Source organism: Podarcis filfolensis, assembly GCF_964270895.1.
Source record: "Podarcis filfolensis genome assembly, chromosome: 12".
NCBI classification, from domain to species: Eukaryota; Metazoa; Chordata; class Lepidosauria; order Squamata; family Lacertidae; genus Podarcis; species Podarcis filfolensis.
Genome location: NC_139614.1, coordinates 17689494 through 17709499, shown reverse-complemented (window position 1 = coordinate 17709499; position 20006 = coordinate 17689494). Strand labels below are relative to the sequence as shown.

The 20006-nt window shown below is 43.0% G+C and overlaps 1 protein-coding gene across 13 annotated transcripts in view; it reads left to right on the top strand.

The window, feature by feature from the left end:
• RARB (retinoic acid receptor beta) overlaps window positions 1-20006 on the top strand; it is a 341400-nt gene that overhangs the window by 257012 nt on the left and 64382 nt on the right. For all 13 annotated transcript variants that reach the window (XM_083578114.1, XM_083578115.1, XM_083578112.1 and 10 more), the window contains one exon: window positions 6594-6742. In XM_083578114.1, the coding sequence (XP_083434240.1) occupies window positions 6594-6742 (149 nt within the window). The remainder of the gene's footprint in view (window positions 1-6593; window positions 6743-20006) is intronic.

Here is a 20006-nt window from a genome sequence, read left to right as displayed (position 1 = left end):
GAATGGGTTGGCCATTGACTCTTACTAAAGCACTTGCCCTGGAAGGCAGCAAGCAGTCCATGTGCGACACACAACTCTCCGACAGAGAGGAATGGGGCTCAGGAAGAAAGCTGCCACTCATCCTGAAGCGATTGCCTCACACTACCTAACGGTAGGGACGGTCTTTTACTCAGCACCAGCCCTTTTATTCTCCTCTTAGCAATGGCTGTTCATGCAGTAATTCACTGGCGGAGTACTAACTTCCACCACTCAGTGGGGGAAGGGAGACCCAGCCCTCTTGTCATAGGTCCCACATGGGTAGGCAAACTAAGGCCCAGGGGCCGGATCCGGTCCAATTGCCTTCTAAATCCGGCCCATGGACGGTCTGGAAATCAGTGTGTTTTTATATGCAGAGAAGAAGAGAAGAGTTTGGATTTGATATCCCGCTTTATCACTACCCTAAGGAGTCTCAAAGCGGCTAACATTCTCCTTTCCCTTCCTCCCCCACAACAAACACTCTGTGAGGTGAGTGGGGCTGAGAGACTTCAAAGAAGTGTGACTAGCCCAAGGTCACCCAGCAGCTGCATGTGGAGGAGCTGGGAAGCGAACCTGGTTCACCAGATTACGAGTCCACCGCTCTTAACCACTACACCATGTGTCCTTTTATTTAAAAAGCATCTCTGGGTTATTTGTGGGGCCTGTCTTGTGTTTTTCCATGAGCAGAATGTGTGCTTTTATGTAAAATGCATCTCTGGGTTATTTGTGGGGCATAGGAATTCGTTCATTTCCACCCCCCAAATATATATATATATAGTCTGCCCCCCCCAAGGTCTGAGGGATAGTGGACCAGGCCCCCTGCTGAAAAAGTTTGCTGACCCCAGTCAGAGGACATCACTTGACAGTTGCAGAGGCACCAGTGCTGCTGCTTTAGCACAGCCAAGGCGCACAACTACCAAGTGGATAGAAGCATCCCACATCAGCTACTAATGTTGCTGAATGTACATTACAGTGCGGAGTAGTTTTTAAAGTTTCAGACTAGGACCTGAGAGACTAGGGTTCAAATTCCCACTTGACCATGAAGCTCACTTGGTGACTTAGGCCAGTCACTGCCTCTCATCCTAACCTTACCTCACAAGGTTGTTGAGGGATTAATTGAAGAGGGTGGGGAGAATCATGTACTCTTTGAGCTCCTTGGAGAAAAAGGTGGGATGTAACTGCGATGAATGAACGAACTGACACTGTCCACTAAGGGTGTCAGATCCTGTTGTTGAATGCCACTGAATGGGGAAGCAGAAGATGGTAGTCCACTTGCAAACTGCTGCGTGCCTCTAAGAATTAACGTGCTGCAAAGTTAAGAGAGAGAGAGAGAACCCTAAAACATAACAATTACTTGCCACATCCTGCGCCCATTTGCTTACTTGACTGCTCAAAGCTCCATCTTGCCCACCATTACCTATTTGTTTCTGCTTGATAGGAATGGACAAAAACTCAACATCTGCTTAGATGTTGACACCATAGAGAAAGCTGGGTTACTTCACTGAGCAATACAGATCGTTGCAGCCCTTCCTGTGAGGTCAGGCTGCAAAACAGTATTTGTAGTCCATTCATAAGAAATCCATTGCAGAGCCAGGAATATTCCAGGCCCCTCTGGTTCAATAACTCTGGAGATAAGTGATGTGGATTTCTATTGGCAGCTGAAAATTTCTGGTTGTATAAATACTTCGCTGCGATGGATAGAACTCAGTAGCAGTTAATTATTTCCTGTGTAAAACCAATACTTGGATTACTGTTTTAGAGCTTTTAGATAGACATTTCCCCAGATTTATCAGCTTCAAGACTATTTTGCCAGAGAGCTCAGTGGTAGCTTTTTCTGCATGTAGTTGGCTCTGAATTGTGAATCTGCAAAGCTCTCTTGATATCTTGAGTAACCCAAATTCCAATAGGTCAATTAGCATCGGCCTGAATTTTGTTCACGCATTGTCAGCAGTTTGACTACTGTAGGTGGTGGATGTTGGTCTTATTGTTTGCTCTGGGACCATAAAAAACAGGGAGCACAGTTTTTTTTAATGTCCATGTATCCCAACTACCTCAAAGCCTAAAAAACATCATTGTAGCCTGATAGAGCTGAATGTTTTGAGTTTTATGACAGGGGTTTTATCCTCTCCTAGACTGTTTGGGAACTGCATGCCTGGAATAAGGAGAGCAGATTGTTTGAGACCTCTCAAGGGCATTTGATGAACCTAATTTTAATTTAAAAGGACTAATAGATTATTGATTTAAGCAGCAAGACTGTGCACCAATCGATTCCCAGAGCACTGTATGCCTATTCTAAATAGCAACAAAAATTATCATTGAGAAAATTGTGCTTCTGCCTTCCTTTAGAAACTATTTGAAAAGCTGGAATTGTACATGTTTGTTTTGAACTGGCTGGTTGGCACACACTTTTCTGTGTCCCACTTGGGAAGCCTTAGAGAAATTAAGCAACCTGTTCCTCTGGGCTACACTGTCAGTGTGGAAAGAGTATTGCAATTGTCTGGTCCCGGGGATATCTCCTCTGACTACACTCTTAGATAATCTTTTGATTTCTGTCATAGTAATAATCTATCTGTGAAGAAATCAATTTGGAGGACCTGGAGCTAGTTCAAATTGGGACCTCACATTTTCCTTCGAAACGCTTTCTGAAATGGGGTGTGCTGAGATTCTGAGGGGCTTCTTCAGAATCTCAGGTCACCCCATTTCAGAAAGTGTTTTGAAGGAAAATGTGAGGGCCCAATTTGAACTAGCTCCAGGTCCTCCAAATTGATTTCTTCACAAATAGATTAACTGGCAAAGCGGAAGGAAGGACTTCATGGTATTTAAAGCTCCCTGCACTCGTGCTAACCAACACTTGAAGAGGTTGCTTCTGAGCATGGGCGTAGCCAGGATTTTTGTTAGGCGAGGGGCAGGCCTTTTGTTGGGGGAGCAGAATATCAGTTTGCTATGTATTTTTATCGATTTAGGGGGGCAGCTTCCCCTCTGTCCCCCCCCAGCTACATCCATGCTTCTTGAGATTTACAGATTGCTTATTGATGTGTCCATGTGTGAGTTAAAGAACCTCAAAGATATATGGAAGGGGGGATTTAGGAATTCAGATGGATTACCATGCCTGGGAAAACCTGTGGCCTCAATCCCTATTTATAACCACCTCAGAAGCAGGGCTCAAAAGTCTCTTGTGTTGGCACTGGACCCCCCAAGAGATGATCTCAAATCCACAAGTCCGCCTCATCTCCATGGTGGAGGGGTGTGTGTTTGTAAAGGGATTTTCTTACATAGGTGGTGGGGGTGCCCTAAACTCTTTTGTGACTGGGCAATTAAGGAGATAATCCATTACCTGCCAAACATTGACTTTAGACTAGGGAAACCACCTCCAGTCTGCTTTTGGTGCATGAAGAATGAATCTCCTTATTACTGGCAGCAGCTAGAATCTCTAGGTGCTGGAAAGCAAGAAAGAAACCTTCTAAGGCGGGGTTAGCTGAATAGTGCATGGGGCGTGAGCATCTTACACAGCACCATAAAGTGGCAGAGGGTAAATCAGAGTGGGACCAATTCAAAAATACTTGGGTTTCCACTTCTTAGTTTTATGCCGGCGTATCCACCAGCATCAACCTGTGTGTGGAGACGCTTTGTACTTACGGACTGAACTTTGCAACTGTTATACAGTTGTATTGTTTGTTGAAGTTTTTTTTTAAAAGAAAGAAAAGCTGTAAAAAAAGAACTCCCTGACATTCTGGAATTCTAATCAACAGTAGCTAGTGATGAAACGTGGGGTCAATGAAAAGACAGAATTTAAGAAATGTGGCAGATATAATATACTGCAAATCTGAATCGGTATTTGTTTTTCAATAGAAGAATGTCCCATGAGGCCAATACTTGAGTCTCTGTAGAGGTTTTGCTCTTGTCTTTTTGCTACATAAAAAGCTTTGCCATTTCTCTGAATCATCAGACAAACCTAGCTATTTTGCCTAAGGTTGGGGTTTTTTTATGCTTAAGGTTTACATCTATTTATGCTTAATTCAGTTTATAGTGCGAATATAAAACACATCGCAGCTAGAAGGCAAGTTGAGTTTTGTCTTCCACACTTAAATCATTCTCTTTTGGCAAAATAACTCCAGAGAGCCTCAGCACTACCTTTTAGTGTCAAAATGCCCCAAGAAACAGCAAAATAAGAACATATATTGCATATCCACAGGGAATTGAAATAATTATGGATTTTAGGCACCAAAATCCTAAATATGTGTATAGTTTTATGGTGCCCCTATAATATTACTGGCAGTATCATATAGTTTTCTGTGACATTTTTTATGGTTGGTGCAGATGTTGACACTTTGAATCATGAGAACGTATGCCATTCTTCAGCATGTTGTAGGAATGGAATGCATTGATGTTTACATCCTGGAAAACCTTTTACGTAATTGTGAAGATAATAATTTGGGACCAAGACCCAGTTTACACAGACATACATGGTGGACAGGAAGAGACCAGTGATATCTTCCCAGACCAAGAGATAGCCCAAATGCTGCTTTCCATATGATTTGCTCCACAACTCCCATAATCACTGATGGTTGACCATGCTGGATGGAGCTAGTGGGAGTTGTAGAAGGCACCACTTTGGCAATTTCTGCCTTAAAAGATAGTACCATGTTGTAGGTGGGTACAGAATAAAATGAGTCAGTGCCTTTCCTGCTCATAGAAAAGATTAAATAATCCAGTCTAGTCTTCTCATCCTTCGTTTTCTAAGTTTGGAAGGTGTTCTTTGCGTGTTCAGAGGATTGTTCAAATGTGCAACTCTTCCCACCTTCCACTGTGGTTTTAAGTGGTGCAACCCAGAAAAACATTATATAATACAGTACAGTGGTACCTCGGTTTTCGAACGTCTCCATTGACGAACATTTCGGTTTTCAAACGCCATAAACTCGGAAGTAAATGCTTTGGTTTTCGAACACGCCTCAGAAGTCGAACATGCCACGTGTGGGCTTCCTCTGAGTGCAAGATCCTGAGGCCTAGCTGTCGGCTATTGAGTTTTCAGTTTTCGAACATTTCGGAACTTGAACAGTCTTCCGGAATGGATTACGTTCAAAAACTGAGGTACCACTGTGCTTCTAAATACATGAGAACCAGAGATACACTTCTTTCATAATACCATCAGCATTGTTGCAAATTTGTTACTGTTTGTTCATTTGCCATGAAACAAGTGCATCCCTTTTATCTGTATTGACCTGAGATGAGTGGGCAGGTTTTACACGACAGGGTTACAAAGTAGGGGGCTCTGTGAATGTTTTGCTATTACTGTATTTATTGGTTGTGCATAGTTCTCTGGTTTCTGTTGGCTCTAGCCCTCGGTAGCTTTGGCTCATTTAATCAAAGGTTTGCATGATGGGGAGCCTGTGGCCCTCCAGATGTTGTTAAACTCCAACTCATATCATCCCTAAGCACTGGTTGTGCTGGTGGGGCTGATGGGTTTTGGAATCGAACAACACCTAGAAGGCCAAAGGCTCCCTACCCCTCTTCTAGTCTGTTTGCTGCTGGAGTGGAGATAGGTGTGCGTGCATGCATGCCACCTTAAAATAAAATATATATTAAAATAACATATATAATGATATTAAGCAGAGCTTGCATGTAGTTTCCAATTTAGCCAGCCTATCAGAAAAAAATAGAAAGTATTGTATATATTGTGTTCCTTGATGTAGACTGTTGGCAGCGACGGATTTATGGCTGTGCAGGGCGGTTTTCCTGCACAGGGCGCCAAGCCGAGGGGCTGCAAAATTGAGAAGACCCATAATTGAAAAGATTGCAGTGGTTAGGCCAAGACTTTCCAGAGTAGACTTTGTGTAGGAGAAAGATTCAAATCATATTCTTTTTGTGGATGGGGATACACACACACACACACACACACACACACACACACACAGGCACTCTTCATGGAAGGTGTCTTTAATGTCTTTTTTTTTGTATTCTAATTTGTCATGTTAATTTCTCAATTTAGGCTCTAGACCATAAAGTGTTTAAGTTTTTGACTAAAACGTGGGTTGCATCTTATTATCCCCTTGTTTACTGATATTGTTTATGCATTCTGAATTTTTAATTGAATTCATGTGTTTTCAGTATTGATTTCAAAGTTCATTTGCAGCCTGGCTGTTGCATTTTTTAATCTGATATTTTGTTCACATTGATTGCCTTTTGAAATAATTATATTAATTACAGTATGATGTTGTTAGCCACCTTGGCCTATTTCTGGGGGGACAAACAGGGTGCAGATAAATTAAATGAATGAAGCACTTGCTGGTTTTCGCAACACTCTACAAAGCAGGCGTGCAAAGCTCACCCCACAGGCAGCTCAGGGGATTTATTATGCTCTGCACATTAATGCTTCCTGGAAGGACAGAGTGGGCACATTAATAGAGATGGTTTTGAATGTCTGAACTGGCCCAATGTAATTATCTGTCTTAAATGTTGCAACTCCCAGAAAAAAAGTTACATTTGAAATGGGAGATCTGTTGCGTGGATCAGCTGGTAGCATATGACAAGGCCAGTATTCTGAATGCACTAAAAACGTCCTTCTCTTGTTTTCTTTGTAGCAATTGAAACTCAGAGCACCAGTTCTGAAGAACTTGTTCCCAGCCCGCCTTCCCCGCTTCCTCCTCCTCGTGTTTACAAACCCTGCTTCGTTTGTCAGGACAAATCTTCTGGATATCACTATGGCGTCAGTGCTTGTGAGGGATGTAAGGTGAGTCTCCAGGCCTCCCTGATAAACTTTGCTGGTAAAGTGGGTTGAACAAATTGGGGGAAAACCTGGATCAAGTGGTCTTTTCCATCCATGGTCTCTGTTGTCCTGTCTGAGGGCTATTTCATTGTCTCCCTTCCGTTTCTTTTGTATCATTAGCAAAACTTCAGAAGGGCTTATCTTCCCCCATCATTTAGTTCACACTAGCTCTCGTCTGTTTTCAACTTTTGCATCGTCCCTGAAGGCTTGGTACTTCCATGCTGCTTATTATGGATCACTTAGCTGAAGCCGTGTTGAATTCTTGCAGACCCAGGGTTGCCGTTATGCAAACTCACAGGCTCCTTTCAGTTGTTGCTGCTGTTGTTGTTTATATAATTTGCGCTACGCACAGACCTTGACATGGCACATCAATAAAAGCACAACTTCAAGTGTTGTGCCAGCAGGAGAAGAAACACTTAGATGCAATAATGGCAAACTCAGTGGCTCGACACAGCTAAAGTAAAATTCTGTTCTGAAGGCCACATATCACAGTGGAAGCTAAACATTAAACCTTCGTAGGAAACAATGTTTGCCTATTTGGTTTTCAAACTTGTTTAAGGATACCACACTTTCATCTTTGGGTGTTGTCTGTAGGAAAACTGGGTTAACACTGCAGTCCTATATCAATCCCATTCAACTCCATGGGACTTCCTTTGGAGTAGACATGGATAGGATTGTGCTGTAAGGATCAGGTCTTCTAGCCAATGCTGCTGATTCCATATAGCAGCTGTGAGTGTTATATGGCATCAGAAGCATTAGCTAGAAAATATTGCATGAGTGTCTGTCTGTGTGTGAATACGCATGAACCTTTTGAAGTTTACATTGATTTGCTGTTGTCCTTGATGCCGTTAGGCTGGGTTAAAAAGTCAATATCTTACTGTCTCTTTGATCAACAGGTAGTTGTAATCTCACAGAGATCACTTGGGTGTGGGTAGGTGTCTAGGTAAATCTATTTGGACTGAAACCAATTTTTCATCAGTTTATGACAACTGATGTGTCCAGCAGTAGCATCCCATGCATTGTAAGCTTCATTGAGTTAAGTAGAATTCACTTCCAACTAAATAGGCATAGGATAGCAGCCTGGAACATACAATCTTATAGCATAAAAAAATAGCATGTATTTTTTATCCTTTATCTTCCTGCCCACACTTCCCAAATGCCTGCACCAACTGAACCTTGCAGAGATTCCTTTTACCTCTTGCCTGATGCATGTCCATTTTGCATAATTCTTCGTGTTCTTCTACCTATGATTTGCATCCATTTCTTGTTTTGCTCCTTCTTCGCCAACACTGTATGTAGATGGATAATTCTTGGAGCCTGCAGGTTGCTCTGCGCTTAGTGTATTCCTGCCATACCTCTTTCTTCCAAATTGAATTTTATCAAATCCTATGCTTCTGTGATGCTTTTGCAGACCGTGAGCTGTAGTAATCCCATCTCCAGTCAAGTAAACTCCCTTAAAAGCTGAAAATGCAGAGACTCTTCCTTGGTTCTGATTTCCGCAAGCAGTTCTATTACCTCCTTGGCAGCCTTGCTGTTTCATTGACATGCACCTGTAATCATTCTCAGGAGCTAGTCCAACGCCTGGCGAAGTCAATTGAAACACTCTCATTGACTTCAGATAAGGATATGAGCAGCTTCTTCTGCTTTATCACGACCCAAATACTCCATAGCTCAGGCTCTCCGCAAAAGCACTTGTCAGCAAATTGGTCTTCTCTCATCTTGATTAACTCAACCTCTTCTGTATCATTTTCCCCCACCCCCTCGCCCTGAGATCTTGTCGTAAGTCGCTTTGTCTTGCAGTAATCCCTCCGAACTGAGAATTTCCTTCTTTTGCTCCACCAAACACTTTTCCCTTTGGCCTTCCTTAACCCCATCTTCATCGACAATAATTCTTCTTCAGCTGTTCCCTACAGCCTATTCTCATCTGATTTTGTGCAACTCTATCTTCCGAGCATGGAATATTTTAAAACCTGCAATAAAACGCCATATGGTGTTAATGAGGCTGTGTGAATAATGGCTAGGAATAAATTGTATTATTTTTCAATCCCTGACATTAATATGCCCGCAGTTTACCAGGATGTATTGAAAATGTTGGACACCAGATTGCTTAAATATCCAAATTAGATCATTGGGAAGAAGTGAATTGGTGAGTTATTAGTACATCTTCAAGGTTAAAAACTGTCTTTTAAGTTAGGATTCCCAAAAGCACGGCAGATTTTTGAAAACTGCAACTTCGTGTTCATTCCTAGGGAATCAGCAGAACTGTGCTTTCTTGTGGGCCCTGTTTATTTGCTATTTTTCTATTATGTTTATTTCCTGCCTTTCCTCCAAAGAGCTAAAGGTGGCACACATTATTCTCACAACAACCCTCTGAGGTAGTGTAAACTGAAGAACAAGTACTTCCTCAAGATCATTGCTCCCCAAATAGCTTAATGCCTGAATCAGAATTTGAACCCTGGTCTCCCAGATGCTAGCCCAACACTCTATCCACTACCTCACCCATTATCAGGGTTAGTACAGAAGGTAATTTGTAGGAAGGGCTGAAGGAATGTGCCTCTGAGAAAAGTCATTTGGAAAACAGGAAGTCAGAACATTGGTCCAACCAGCTCTCTAGGGTTTCAGGCAGGAAGCAGTCACAGCCCTCACTGGAGATGCCAGAGATTGAACCTTGGGCATTCTGCATGCAAAGCAAATGCTCTACCACTGAGCTATGACTTTTGCATTTAGGTCCATTGTTTGCATATGCATGTAAGGTAAAAGGTAAAGGACCCCTGGATGGCTAAGTCCAGTCAAAGGCAACTATGGGGTTGTGGCACTCATCTTGCTTTCAGGCAGAGGGAGCCGGTGTTTGTCCACAGACAGCTTTCCGGGTCATGTGGCCAGCATGACTAAACTGCTTCTGGCGCAACAGGACACCGTGGTGGAAGCCAGAGCACACAGAAACGCCGTTTACCTTCCCGCCACAGCGGTACCTATTTATCTACTTGCACTGGCGTGCTTTCAAACTGCTAGGTTGGCAGGAGCTGGGACAGAGCATCGGGAGCTCACTCCGTCGTGGGGATTTGAACCGCTAACCTTCTGATTAGCAGGCCCAAGAGGCTCAGTGGTTTAGACCACAGCACCACCCGCGTCCCTATATGCATGTAACATCGTTCATGAATCCCTACCATTCATGATCTGGGTGCTGATGCATGCAACCCAAGTGCTCCTGCTTTATTTATTTATTTATTTATTTATATGCTGCCCATCCAACTGGGTTGCCCCAGCCACTCTGGGCAGCTCCTATTCTGTAAGCACAAGCATATCCATTTAGCGTTGGAAAGAATATGACCATATTCTAATATGCTAAGGAGATTCTGAGTAAACATTAGGAAGAACTTTCAGATGGTAAGCACTGTTCGACAGTGGAGTGGACTTGGCTGCAGGTGGTGAACTCTCCTTCCTTAGTGGTTTTTAGGCAGATGTTGGACGGCCGTCTCATGGATGCTTCAGTTGAGATTCCTGCATTGCAGGGGGTTGGACTAGATGCCCTGAAGGATCCCTTCCAACTCTGTGATTCTGTGTCAAGCTAATATCCTAGATAGAGACAGCGTGTTCCAGAGGCTGTTTTATTCTGGTCCGCTTTTTGACCTTCAGCTTGTAGGGGGGGGGTGGAATTAAAACGCTGGTCTCAGCAGTTGTAAAGCTCTTCCTGAAAGCCCCCACTCTTTGCTACTGACTTTACTCTTCATTGTAGCAGCCTGCAAAAGACTGGGGCGGGGGATGGCTTTGGATGTAGTGGGTCTGCTTTCCCAAATAATGCCAGCATTGTGCTGGTGAATAGGAGCAACCAATGCTCTGGCAGATTCAGCTGTCTGTTAGAGCCTTGTCCCTTGTTCTAAGCAGTTAGAAGGCGACATTCCTTTGGTCGCAACACACGGCCTGGATTTCTGGCACAAGCTGTGTATGTAGCAAAGTTGCCTAGAGCAATTTAAGACAAAAAAGGAGGGAGAAAACTGCAGGAAGCACAAAGGATGCTCACATTTTTGTAGTGGGAGCCGGCAAATTTGTTTTCACAGCAGAGGTGCCTCTCTGTCTCTTGTAGATGGTTAGGGGACAAAACGGCCATAAATTCAAAACACAGTGGTTTCCCACACCAGTGTCAATCTTAAACAAAAAAGCGGAATCCCCAATGAAATATTTTGTTAATAAAGCTTCACCTAGGACAGATGTCAAAAGCAACCATGTTGCTGCATTCGGAGCGAAAGGGCTGTGCAAATTTACATGTCTGTCTGTGTTTGATGCCTCTCTATGCAGCCAAGTAAGTACTTTTTGTGTGTGTGTAGGTGTCTACTATATGGAAGGGATGCAGGTGGCGCTGTGGGTAAAACCACAGAGCCTAGAACTTGCCGATCAGAAGGTCGGCAGTTCGAATCCCTGCCACGGGGTGAGCTCCCGTTGCTCGGTCCCTGCTCCTGCCAACCTAGCCGTCAAAAGCACACCAGTGCAAGTAGATAAATAGGTACCGCTCTGGTGGGAAGGTAAACGGCATTTCCGTGCGCTGCTCTGGTTCGCCAGAAGCGGCTTAGTCATGCTAGCCACATGACCCGGAAGCTGTACGCCGGCTCCCTTGGCCAATAAAGCGAGATGAGCGCTGCAACCCCAGAGTCGGCCATGACTGGACCTAATGGTCAGGGGTCCATTTACCTTTACTACAGTGGTGCCCCGCAAGACGAATGCCTCGCAAGACAGAAAACTCGCTAGACGAAAGGGTTTTACGTTTTTTGAGCTGCTTCGCAAGACGAATTTCCCTATGGGCTTGCTTCGCAAGACGAAAACGTCTTGCAAGTTTGTTTCCTTTTTCTCAACACCGTTAATACAGTTGCGACTTGACTTCGAGGAGCAACTCATAGAACGCAGTGTACATAGTAGCCTTTTTTGAGGTTTTTAAAGACTTTGGTGATTTTTGAAGCTTTTCCAAAACTTCTTTTGCAGCCATTTGGTAAGTTAAGCTTTTAAAACTTTTTTGGGGGGTTTTGGATTTTGGGTTGGGGTGTTTGGAATTCAAGGACTTGGTGTTGGGGAGGGGTTTGCAAGAATCTGGAAGCTTCTGTGTTTTTTTTCTGCATTTTTATGATTTTTTGTGACCATTGGGGCACTCTGCTGTTTTTTTTTTTAAATTCTGGATTTGTATTTGTGTGCTGGGTGGCTGGGGGAACAGTTGCGGAGGGGTTTGCAAGAATCTGGAAGCTTGTGTTTTTTCCCCTGCATTTTTATGATTTTCTGTGACCATTGGGCCACTCTGCTGTTTCTTTAAAAAAATTCTGGATTTGAATTTCTGTGTGCTGGGTGGCTGGGGGAACAGTTGGGGAGGGGTTTGCAAGAATCTGGAAGCTTGTTTTTTTTCCTGCATTTTTATGATTTTCTGTGACCATTGGGCCACTCTGCTGTTTTTTAAAAAAATTTCTGGGTTTGAATTTTGAAATGCTCTTTACAGTATGTGTGACTTTAAAGAGCACTTAATAAACTCTTGTTGTACCAAATTTGGCTTTGTTTGGACTTTTTTTGACCATAGGAACGCATTAATTGATTTTCAATGCATTCCTATGGGATTTCGTGCTTCGCAAGACGAAAAATTCGCTAGACGAAAAAATTCGCGGAACGAATTAATTTCATCTTGCGAGGCACCACTGTATATGGAAATGATAGGAATTAAAAGTAATCAGAAGAGGACCAATTGGTTGGGTTACCTGATCATGCTGCAACCAGACACTGTCAGGGACTGGCTGGACAATGAGGTGCGGTAGGAGGCGGCAGCTGGGGAACCCCTAAGGGAAAGTCCAGAAGAGTAAGGCTCAGAGCCTGGGGATTGGTTATGGGACATTGAGGAGAGGTCAAAGGGAGAAGATTGGGAGGAGGTGCTGAAGGGATAACGGGTTAGTGAACAGGAGGAACCTGCGACAGGGAGCAGTGCAGAGGAGGGGGATCAAGAGATTGTTGAAGAATCCAGGGGGTCTCCCTCTCCTGCTGTGAGAAGCTCCCCTCCCCCCTGGTCTCGAAGAGCATGCAAGATTTGGAGAGCAGAACAGAGGTCAGAGGTGGGCAGATTGCTGAGAAAGCATCCAAGAGAGGAGGAGTCTTAGAAAGGGCCGAGGGCAGGACCTTCAGTCCTGGGAACTGCTCTATAGGGGCAGGACCTGATGGGAAGGTCTTCCTTATCTGTGAAGATGCTTTCCTAGAAGTCTAAAGTTTTGAACTCTAAACCAGATTCTGTCCCATCAGCTATCCCTCATCCATGCTAGGAAATTAAGAAAAATCAAAATTCTGAACTAGAATACCACCCAATGTCCTTGTCATGTCTACAGACCGGTCATTTTGCCTCTGGCCACGGTTCCCTTCCAAGCCAACAAAATTGAATTCCATATTGGACTACTAAATATTCCAAGGGCATTCTCCCTGGCTTGAAATATGACCTCAGGCTTTCCGTTTGTAGGGAAGAGCCATCAGTTTCCTGACAGATTAGGAAAGGGTACAGCATAGAATGAGCATAATATTCTGTTGTTTGCCTTATCATTGCACATTTCCAATTGCTAGGCTTGTACGTTCTGATATCACTGTTTAAGAATAGCTTTCATCCAACTTTAACAGCATTTGACCTGGTGTTTCAGGCTGAAGCATTCTGTTTACAAAGCAGCAAATACATACTGCATGCTGTAATTCTTGGTGCAGTTCAAAGACAGTGGCAGGCTGTGTTGTTGTTGTTGTTTTATTTATATCCTGCCCGTCTGGCTGGGTTTCCTCAGCCACTCTGGGTGGCTCCCATCAGAATATTAAAAACATGATAAAGCATCAAACATTAAAAACTTCCCTAAACAGGGCTGCCTTCAGATGTCTTCTAAAAGTCAGATAGTTGTTTCTTTCCTTGACATCTGATGGGAGGGCGTTCCACAGGGCAGGCGTCACTACCGAGAAGGCTCTCTGCCTGGTTCCCTGTAACCTCACTTCTCGCAGTAAGGGAACTGCCAGAAATCATCATAGTGCTTTAAAATCATCAGACCTGACTTTGTCTTCTTTGTTTCTAGAAATAGGTCTCATGGAGAAAATTTGCCATTGCTTTGAGAAAAGTTCTTCCATGTCAGGGCTGATGATACCTTGAAAAGAAAAGGGGAAAATGAAGTTTATGACATGTGTCTCTTGATGTCAGCTATAATTTACCCAGTCCTCTAAATAATAATAATAATAATAATAATAATAATAATAATAATAATAATTTATTTATACTCCGCCCTCCCCAGCCAAGACCAATAATAAAAACATGTTGATTAAAATACAACATTAGAACATTAAAATTCAGCCTCATCATAGGAGGAGAAAAGAAAAAGAAAAAAGAAAGAGGGGGGGAATCAAATTGGCTCCAAGCCAAAGGCCAGGCGGAACAACTCTGTCTTACAGGCCCTGCGGAAAGAAATCAGATCCTGCAGGGCCCTGGTCTCATGAGACAGAGCATTCCACCAGGCCGGAGCCAGTGTTGAAAAGGCCCTGGCTCTGGTTGAAGCTAATCTGACTTCCTTAGGGCCCGGGACCACTAGGGTGTTGCTATTTATGGACCTTGAGGCTCTCCGTGGGGCATACCGGGAGAGGCGGTCCCATAGGTACCTGTGTTCCCACTTGCTCAGTTCTTCTTCATGATTACTTACTGACCAGAGGTCTGTCATTTCATTTTGCTCTTTACACATCTTTAAACAAATTCCTGCTCTCCTAAGAAAACCCTTGCTTATTTAAATCAGGGATGGAGAACATGGGTGTCTGCAAGAATTTCTCCAGAGAGGTGAGGATTTTTCCAAGGGTGGTGGATGCAAAGTAAAAAAAATATTGACTTAATTTCTTCCCTAAATAAGAAGGATCGTATCTGTACGTTTTGTCTCATGATCAGGTTCTACAGATACTAGAAACTTTTCAGAAATCCAATGTGTTCCACGTTTCACTGTGGGCCCAGGAGCTCAAGATTTGCAAAGCAACATTCTTTGCAGCCGCATTTATTTTTTTCTTCTGATCATTAAAGATGGACTCCTTTGCCCCCTGAATCTAAATCATGTTGGGGCAGATGTACATTTACAGCTTACTTTCCCTGGCAGTGAAGAGGACCCTTAAAGTAGGAGTGGATGTCATTTGCTGTCATTTCCCACTGCCCGATTAGTTTAGAAAAAGCCATAGGCTGCAATTCTCAAGTCACTGTGATAGTGCAAGCCCCATTAGTTTTAATGGGGCTTGTGACAGAACAGCACTTTGAGGAGTGAGGCTGTTAACATAAATAGCTTCCCTCATGAACAGGCATGGCAAATTTGTTTGGGTTTGAAATCCATCTTAAATGGCCACAAATCTAAATGTGGGAAATGTATTTGGTAGCTTTCTCCTGAATAAATGAGACTGAATTTACATTAGGGAGTAAGTGACCATCATTGTGTATGCATCAGCTCACACTAAAATTTCCGCCTTAAAAAAGATAGAAGTACCAGAGAAGCATAAGTGATAAAGCTGCTTTTGCTTCCATTTTCACACACTTGGATCCCATTCTACCTCCAGAGAAGCCTGAACACATGAGGCTCCTGTGTGGTCTCAAATTCTGGGACTACTGGGAAGACCCAAACCAGCAGAAGTGGAATTACCTATAAGTGCTTTTAGACCAGGGTTCCCTGAACTTGGGTCTCCAGGTGTTTTTGGACTGCAATTCCCATCATCCCTGACCACTGGTCCTGCTAGCTATGGATGATGGGAGTTGTAGTCTAGAACAGGCATAGGCAAACTTCCCCTCCAGATGTTTTGGGACGACAACTCCCATGATCCCTAGCTAACAGGACTAGTGGTCAGGGATGATGGGAGTTGTAGTCCCAAAACATCTGGAGGGCCGAGTTTGCCTATGCATGGTCTAGAAACAGCTGGAGACCCAAGTTTGGGAAACCCTGCTTTAGACCATTTTCCCAGACTGCAGTCCTATGCACATTTACTTGAGTGAACTTGAGTTCGTACAATGGGACTTAAGAGTAAATATGCATCAGATATCACTCTCAGTCCTTTATTCTAAGTAGTGAGAGAAGTAGCCAACATAGTGCCATGGGCAGCCAACATAGTGCCGTCCAACTTTTGCTGGTTGGTTGTCCTGGTAGGTGGAGGCAACATATGAAGGGAACACTCCACAAGGGAGGGTGTTTGAAAAAGGGTGAGAGGATGCCTGCTCTGCAGGCAAGGGTGCCATAACTGGGCTCCTGAGTCCCACAGGGGTGCCTCAGAAAAAAATGTAGTTGTTCAAGGGAACTGTGGAGCCAAATAGGTTGAAAACCTCTGACATAAAGTATTCAGACTAGGCTGTCAGAAAAATATACACGTCTCTGTGGACTACATATAAACTCAAAACATGGTAGAAAGAATTATGCCATATGAGGACAAAAATACATTTTTTTTTACATACAGTCATTATTTTTGTTACATACAGTCATGGGGAAAAGAATGTTTACTCTTTGAATTCAGTGGTTTTACATATGAAGACGTAATAAGAATCATCTGTTCCTTAGCAGATCTTAAAAATAGGTAAATACAACCTCAGATGAACAACAGCACATGATATATTACACCATGTCATAATTTATTTAACAGAAATAAAGCCAAAATGGAGAAAACGTGTGGAAAACTAAGTACACGCTTACTGCTTCCATAGGAATTAAAGAGGGCAAGTAGCAGACTGGTGCTGCTAATCAAATGCGCTTGCTTAATTGATCATCAGTAAGTGTGCCAACCTCTATAAAAACTGAAGTTTTAGCAGTTTGCTGGTCTGGAGCATTCAGGTGTGTTTTAACACAATGCCAACCAATTTTAAGTCTATCATTCCAAATGAGAAAGATTATTCAAAAGTGGAAAACATTTGAGACAGTTGCCAATCTTCCCAGGAGTGGACGTCTCAGCAAATTCATCCCAAGGACAGACCGTGCAACGCTCAGAGAAATTGCAAAAAAAACCCCAAGAGTTCCATCTCAGGCCCTAGAGGCTTCAGTTAGCATGTTAAATGTTAAAGTTCATGAAAATACAATTAGAAATAGATGGAACATGTATGGTTTGTTGCAAAGGGTTGCCAGGAGAAAGCCTCTTCTCTCTAAAAAGAACATGGTGGCAGCACGGATTAGGTTTGCAAAGTTGCAGCTGAACAAACCACAAGATTTCTGGAGCAGTGTCCTTTGGACAGACAAGACCAAAGTGGAGATGTTTGGCCATAACACACAGCACCACATTTGGCGAAAACCAAACACATCATATCAGCACAAGCACCTCATACCAACTGTCAAGCACGGTGGTGGAAGGGTGATGATTTGGGCTTGTTTTGCAGCTACATGACTTGGGAACCTTGCAATCATGAGCTCCTCTGTATACCAAAGTATTCTGCAGTCAAATGCGAGGCCGCCTGCCCCACAGCTGAAGTTGGCTGAAATTGGGTCATGCAACAGGATAAGGATCCCAAGCTCACCAGCAAATCTACAACAGAATGGCTGAAAAAGAAAAGAATCAAGGTGTTGCAATGGCCCAGTCAAAGTCCAGACCTCAACTTAATTGAAATGCTGTGCTAGACCTTAAGAGAGCTGTGCATAAACAGATGTCAGCAAACCTCAATGAACGGAAGTAACAAGGGTGGGCCAAAATTCCTCCACAACGATGTGAGAGACTGTCCTACAGAAAACGATTACTTCAAGTTATTGCTGCTTAAGGTGGTTCTGCAAGCAATTGAATCATAAGGTGTACTTAGTTTCTGACTTTTCCATTTTGGTTTTATTTTGGTTAAATAAATCATGACACGGTGTAATATGTCATGTGTTACTATTCATCTGAGGTTGTATTTACATAATTTTAATACCTGCTAAGGAACACATGGATGCGGGTGGGGCTGTGGGTTAAACCACAGAGCCTAGTACTTGCCGATCAGAAGGTCGGCAGTTCAAATCCCTGCCACAGGGTGAGCTCCCGTTGCTCGGTCCCAGCTCCTGCCATCCTAGCAGTTCGAAAGCACATCAAAGTGCAAGTAGATAAATAGGTACCGCTCTGGCGGGAAGGTAAACGACGTTTCCATGCGCTCTGAAGCGGCTTAGTCATGCTGGCCACATGACCCGGAAGCTGTATGCAGGCTCCCTCGGCAATAAAGCGAGATGAGTGCCGCAACTCCAGAGTCGGTCACGACTGGACCTAATGGTCAAGGGTCCCTTTATCTTTACCTTTAAGGAATACATGGTTGTTTATTATATCTTCATATGTAAGACCACAGAATTCAAAGAGGGTGCACTTACTTTTTCCCATGACTTTATCTGTGCCTTTAAATGCAAGGTTGTTCGGTTTTGTTTGCACAAAATGCCAGTGTGGATCAGGACTCCAGGATGGGAGTAGGAGGATTTAACTCTTTACCTCCCGCTGTAGTCCTGGTCTAGTTTGGGCTACCCCACACTGCAATGGGCATTTTGTTTTGTTTTTGAGGGGGGCTTCAGTTGAAGTTTTCCCATCCCACACAAATTGCAGGAGTGGAGAGCCTGATGCAGATCAAACCCACAGCAAAGGTCACAAAGTTAGGATCCCAATTCAGGAGAGGCCCCCAGCATTGGAAATTTGTGTAAAAATTCCCTGCACTTTTTAAAGGCACAAATATGTAGGCAAAGTAACATGTAGTTTGGACCTGAGATCCTTAAGACACGTACAGTGAGGTGATTGTTTACACATGTAGCATACAGGAACTCTTTAATTGTTTGATTACATTATTTTGAAGAAATATTCTAACTTGCTTCTTTGCCTATTGATCTTGCATATATATCTCATTAGTTCCTTTACAATCGATGAGTGCTGCAGGCTCTGCAGCGTGCATGACCAGAACATGAGTTTGCTTGGCTGGTAGTCTGTGTGTTGTGTGTGTAAATACTGACTGGTAAAAGGCAAGCACTTTCTGTTGCAAATTAAAAGGGTTTTTGAGGAAGCTTCCTAAAAAACATAGCAGCTAATGGGGTTGAAGCAGCTTCTTCATTAAATGGATCCCACAAACGACCCACGTTGCTGATTTGACTTCATAGCCTGTCTGTTGTCAGCCTGTAGGGCACAGCTTACTGAACTAATACAGAAAATCTGTTATAAGCCATACTTGACCAAAAGACAAGGCAGCCGTTGGTATGTTTAGGCGATAATGAACAGCAGCACCTCCATGCCTCAATAGCAGACCCTATTTTCCAGGGATAGTCTCAGATTTACAGAAGCTGTTCTGGTTTCTGATTTGATCCTGGAATGTCCCGCTTTTCCTCTGGACATCCCTATTTTCATTGGAGATATGTTGAGAGTAAGCTATCCACCCCACCATTTTATTACTTCTTTACTTCTTAAATAGTTCTAAAAAGAAAAAAATGTTGTGTGGCTTACAGAGGGGTAATGAACTTAAGCATTTTTATCCTTCTTTTCTATGAGCCCAGTAGTGCCGGTATAGTTTGATTAGAGTGCAGTGATTTATTTATTTTTCTGAAGAAGAAAGGATTCATTGCTGCATTTGGTATTAAGGAGTATAAGGAAGTCAAAGTTTTTTCAGATAAGTTGCTTCTTTACTCTGCTTTTTGTTATAGGGTGAGATATTCTTTGGGACAATGCTCTGAAGACTGAGGTTGTTCTAATAATATTGGGCTGTTACTTCATCATAATTTGTATTGCCTCCCCTGAGAAATAGTGAACAAAATTATATTGAAGTGAAGGTGGGAGATGTCCAAGTCTTTAACAAATCTACACATTTAAATCTGTCTTTTCCTTAGCAGCCCTTAGCCTAAAATGATTGAAGGGGGGACGACGACACCAAAGACAGATTTCAAAAAAGCAACAGAAGGCGTCATGAGTTTCAAATAACTCCACAAATGCTCAGTGGCTTGAGGGCTTAAACAAGTTACATTGAGAAAAGACCCTGGATCATAATGTAATTTGTTCATCTATACTTAAACATCTGCTTACCAAATTTTGCTTTACACTCCTTTTTTAAAAAACCAGGTGCTTTTGGAAGTATACTTAAATTCATTTTAAGTGTTCTTGAACCCAAAAGATGTAAAACTTTATAGTGTGCTGGGAAAATGTGCACTGAAGAAATGTTGCACTAGTTTGGAGATAATAATTTGGGAGTATGGAATGGGAATGCAATAATATCTGGGTGGGTGCGTGGGGGAGAGCAGCTACATAAATGGTTTGGGAAAGTGTCATT